At 38.5% G+C, this 4,347-nt stretch overlaps 1 protein-coding gene across 1 annotated transcript in view; it reads right to left on the reverse strand.

Moving 5' to 3' along the window:
- Positions 1 to 366: 366 nt before the first annotated feature.
- The window catches only part of ptprt (protein tyrosine phosphatase receptor type T), a gene marked incomplete at both ends in the record, with an annotated part of 201,112 nt that continues 197,131 nt past the window's right edge, over positions 367 to 4,347 (reverse strand). Inside the window, 2 exons of the mRNA XM_080846147.1 lie at positions 367 to 420; positions 2,554 to 2,689. Coding sequence (XP_080702273.1) covers positions 367 to 420; positions 2,554 to 2,689 — 190 coding nt within the window. The remainder of the gene's footprint in view (positions 421 to 2,553; positions 2,690 to 4,347) is intronic.

Genomic DNA, 4,347 nt, shown 5'->3' on the forward strand with positions numbered 1-4,347 from the left:
TCATTAGTCTAGTTTTCTTTACACAGATGGGAACATTCAAGGTATATATCTAAAAAGTACTGTACAATAGCACATCACAGTCCAGGATACACACGTCTGGATCCTGGACATAGACAAAAGAGAGGAAATAAGAAGTGCAGTGTCCATTTTTTTCTTTTTTAAAGTTTTTTTTTTTTTCTTAGCAGATGTCGATTCTTTGTCCTGCAACATAAAATCCAAAGCCATGCCTTCTCAAACAGGAGCATGGTCTCTCTTCTTTATACATTTGCTCAGAGCTGAGGCCTCTTCAGTGTGTTTTTCTGTACAGCTTTGAGTGTCCAATGTGTGTGTGATGCTTCGCCTCTTATCAAACTCTCTCCCGGATTATCAGAAAGCGTTAAGGCTCTCCAGAGCCACCTCATAGCAGAACCTGTACTGCTCCTGAAAAGCAGAGGAAAATTGTCATTAGCCCAGCCTGGCACAGATGCATTGGACCAGTTCATATAACAATATGTGACCTTCATATTTCAACTGTAACCATACATTAGTATCAGGACTTCCACTTGAGTGGAGTCCTACCAGTGTCTGTGTTTTCCATTTTTTGTCTGTTTGTCTTTTGTTTATGTTTCATATTGCCATGCGTTTTGTTTTGGTTTACTTTTCCATGTGCTTCTGACACCTGTTGTGTTCTGTAGTTTTCTGCTTTATTGCTCTACTTATCCTCTAAATAGTAACCTTGTGAGGACACTGTGTACCCACTAAGCTGTTTTACAACCAATACTTTGAATGCTGGCTCTCTTCATTTTTATCCACTATGATTCTGTATATTTGATGTACGTACCCTTTTTAATGCTTAATGGAATCTGACATGCATCATGTACATATGGCGCATATGTGCTAATATGTTTTATCCTCTGATACGTAGATGACTCCATCTGCTTTCTCATTTTCTCGTCTCCTTCCCCTCCCTTTCCTTGCCTTAGTTGCATTAGAGTCGCCCGAATGCTTGCTATATGGATACAATTGAATTGGACTAAATTGTTGGTAGCACTATACTTTATAGATCAGTTATAAGTGGGTAGTATCATGGTAATAAGTGTGTAAAATCGAGGTCAAATCATAACAACCCACAAATGATGTCATTGTGTCCAAGTTGTTTCTAAACAATAGTTGTTAGTTTAAGTGTCAAAGTCTTATGTATATTTGTATTTTTTTTTGTCAAACTAATTTGTCATTGTCATGTTCAAAAAACAATTTCATATTCTTTTGTGATGCAGATGTATTTTGACCACAATTAATGTTCAAGGCAGGTATTTGCAGAGAATTTAAAAAGAAAAACAGGCAATTCAGTATTTTACAGCCCTGATACCTTATAATTGCCATGAAAGTAAGCCATTTGTTTCTTGACAATAACTGGAAAAAAAGACTGTATACTACCATTTAATTACTTCATCTCACCATAATGTAATTCCTATTTCGTTACAGATTTATTATCCCAATAAATGGTGGATTGTTGTTTAGAAACAATTTGAACACTATGAAGCAATTTGTGTGGTTGTTATGAGCTGACCATGATATTACCCACTTATTACCATGATACTAACCACTTATTACCAATCTATAGAGTAAAGTGCTAACGAATTGTTCTACTTCATGTCATTGTTAGTTTCCTGCCATTTTCTGTGCTCACCTGTTCCTTGTTGTTTAACTCCATCTATTTAAACCCTGCATTTTCAAGCCTTGTTTGTCAGTTCCTCCCAGTCTGTTTCTGTGTGCCATTCTGACTTGATTTCAGTTGTTGCCTTCTGTGTTTGACTTCTGCCTGTGTTTTATTTTTCTCTTTGTATTTGGCCTCATGGATTTTGAATCTTCTGCCTGTGTTTTATTTTTGTCTTTGTATTTTGCCTCGTGGATTTTGAAACTCCTGCCTGCCTGTTTGTCTTGCTTTTTAGATTTTCCAGCATATGTTTTTTCCCCTGCTTGTCTTGTTGTCTTAGCCTGAGTTCTGGACCCGGCCTGCTCTCGTCCCGCTCCTGGCCCGCTCTTGACCCGCTCTTGACCCGCTCTTGACCCGCTCTCTATGCCTTGTTCTCCTGCTCGGTTGGTTTTTGATGCTATTCTCCTCCTTTTGGGAGTAGATGCCCTCTTTAGCTTTACCCCTGCCTCCTGTGTCGTGCATTTGGGTCCTCTCTCTCTCTTTGGAAATCTAACACGTACGCATGAAAATATAATTTGGCTTTATGCCATATAGATAGTTCAAACTTGTATGTTGGTGTGGTACTAACTTTAAACAGGTTTGAAAATGGAACATGGTACTGTAATTCACCCACACTGCACAATTAGCTTGTTGAAATTGGCAGCAGTATGCTTCTATCAATTTAATTTGTTATTGCATCTGCTACAGCATCTGTCGCACCTTTCCGTTTATCTTTTTTTTATCTGGACGGGTAGTATTGGGTCTTTTCAGTAGTCACATCCTTTTCCAAGTCTAATCTGTACAGCCTGATGTTTCTGATAATATTGCGATTTAGTACTTAACAATTCCCGCATGACTCTCACAGGTGTTTTGCTTACCATTGTTTCCACCATATTGGACTTGTTGTTCCGCAAAGTCTTGACTGTGTGGAAAACATCTACAATGTTCTGCTGTTGGATCATCTCCGTGATGCTACAGATGGCACAGAATGTACCGCTTCGTCCCCCGCCAGTCCTGTAGGCAGATGGAACAGAGAAAGTTAAGTCAGAGCACTGGGACATTATATTTGGGTTTACACATTTGTGTTAACGTTGGCATTGGAGTTTTATTCTCATTGTGGGCTTTTTATTTCATCAGTTGAGAATTTTGAAGCATATTTCAAACATGAAAGTTGAACAGATCCTTTAAATGGATTGTGACTTTAGAGTCTATTCATTAATGTCTTCACAAGGGGAAAAAATGATACGGCTTCTTTCTTCTTCATATGCATAACTGTTAATAGCCTGATGAAATATCGTGGGTGCTGAGCAAAAAGTTATCAGACACCAGAATCAACCATTACTAAATGTGCTTTGATTCCAAATTAGCCACTGCTACTCTGTTGATTTCTAAACTTCTTTGAAGAGCCACTTTGCTAATCAGTGCTTTGTGCTGCATCACCATCACATAAGATTTTAGATTCAAGGCTATATAAATAGTGAAGCTAAGGCCTTAATTAAGAGCTTTATTGAAGAAAGTCCCTCAGAGAGAATATTTCATGCAGTCTTTTTAAAACAGTATTAAGGCAGACACACATACAAAAAAAAAGCTTATACATTTCTATTAACACATTACAGATAATCCCATCATCTAACGCTAAAAGCCCCTTTCATATTTTAGGTTTGACAACATTCATTGAGGTCCTGTCCCCCATCTATGTGTTTAGACTCCAGAAGCACCCCAGGTGCAGGAGAATAAAACGGCTGTTGTAAGGCAGTGTTCCAGAGGAAGCCTTAAACAAATAAAAGCAAGGTGCCAAAAATCAATGCAAGTTTGATTGGACAGGCATCAGTGGTCCACAACAAAACAATTTTGAATAGTTTTTTTTAGTAGATACAATTAGAAAGCGGGGGAAAACTACCCTAAGTCTGAGTCTAACACACATTATAGTGCATGAGTATAGACTGGCACACACACACACGCACACACACACAATGTCCCCCATGGCCCCGCTCCCCCCCCCCACACACAATCTCACCCCCTCATGCTCCCACCCACACACACAAAGACTAATCAGTTCTAGTTACTGTTGGACCAGTTTCTAGACATCAGTTCCTAGTATAGATTTTACTGTTTGGCTCCTCTAATTTTCAGGTTAATTTACTCCAGGCTAAAACTATACCTTCCCCACATAAGCATGGATCACTGGGAACAAGAATGTTTTGGTTCAACTTGGTGTTATTGCTTTTTATTCAGGCAAATCCACTTTTAAAGACAACAAACTACTAATTTGGGGAGACTTCACACTTCCCACTATTTCAGTAAATAAAGATATCTAACTGAACAAAAATATACTTTTGTTTTACAGTTGTTGTAAGAATGGTTAATACAATGCGAAGCTGTTTTGTTTTGGCACATTAAGCTGATACAATCATAATTTGAAGATACCAAACGGAACTGAGCACGATGGGCATGCTGCCCTAGCAACATATGAATGCAAATTAGCACCTAACTTGGCTACACGCACTGCTGGCATTATCACTTTCCATTATAAAGCCCACGTCCAGCCTTCCACTTTGAAAAACAACAGTGACAAAGGAAGGATTTGATATGAAGTTCCTTGAGTTCACCCAATATCATCCTACAATGAACATACGCATCTTTAAGCGCGAATAAGCATTAATGTGTTATAA

The sequence above is a fragment of the Sprattus sprattus genome, assembly GCF_963457725.1.
Source record: "Sprattus sprattus genome assembly, chromosome: 10".
Classification (NCBI taxonomy): Eukaryota; Metazoa; Chordata; class Actinopteri; order Clupeiformes; family Clupeidae; genus Sprattus; species Sprattus sprattus.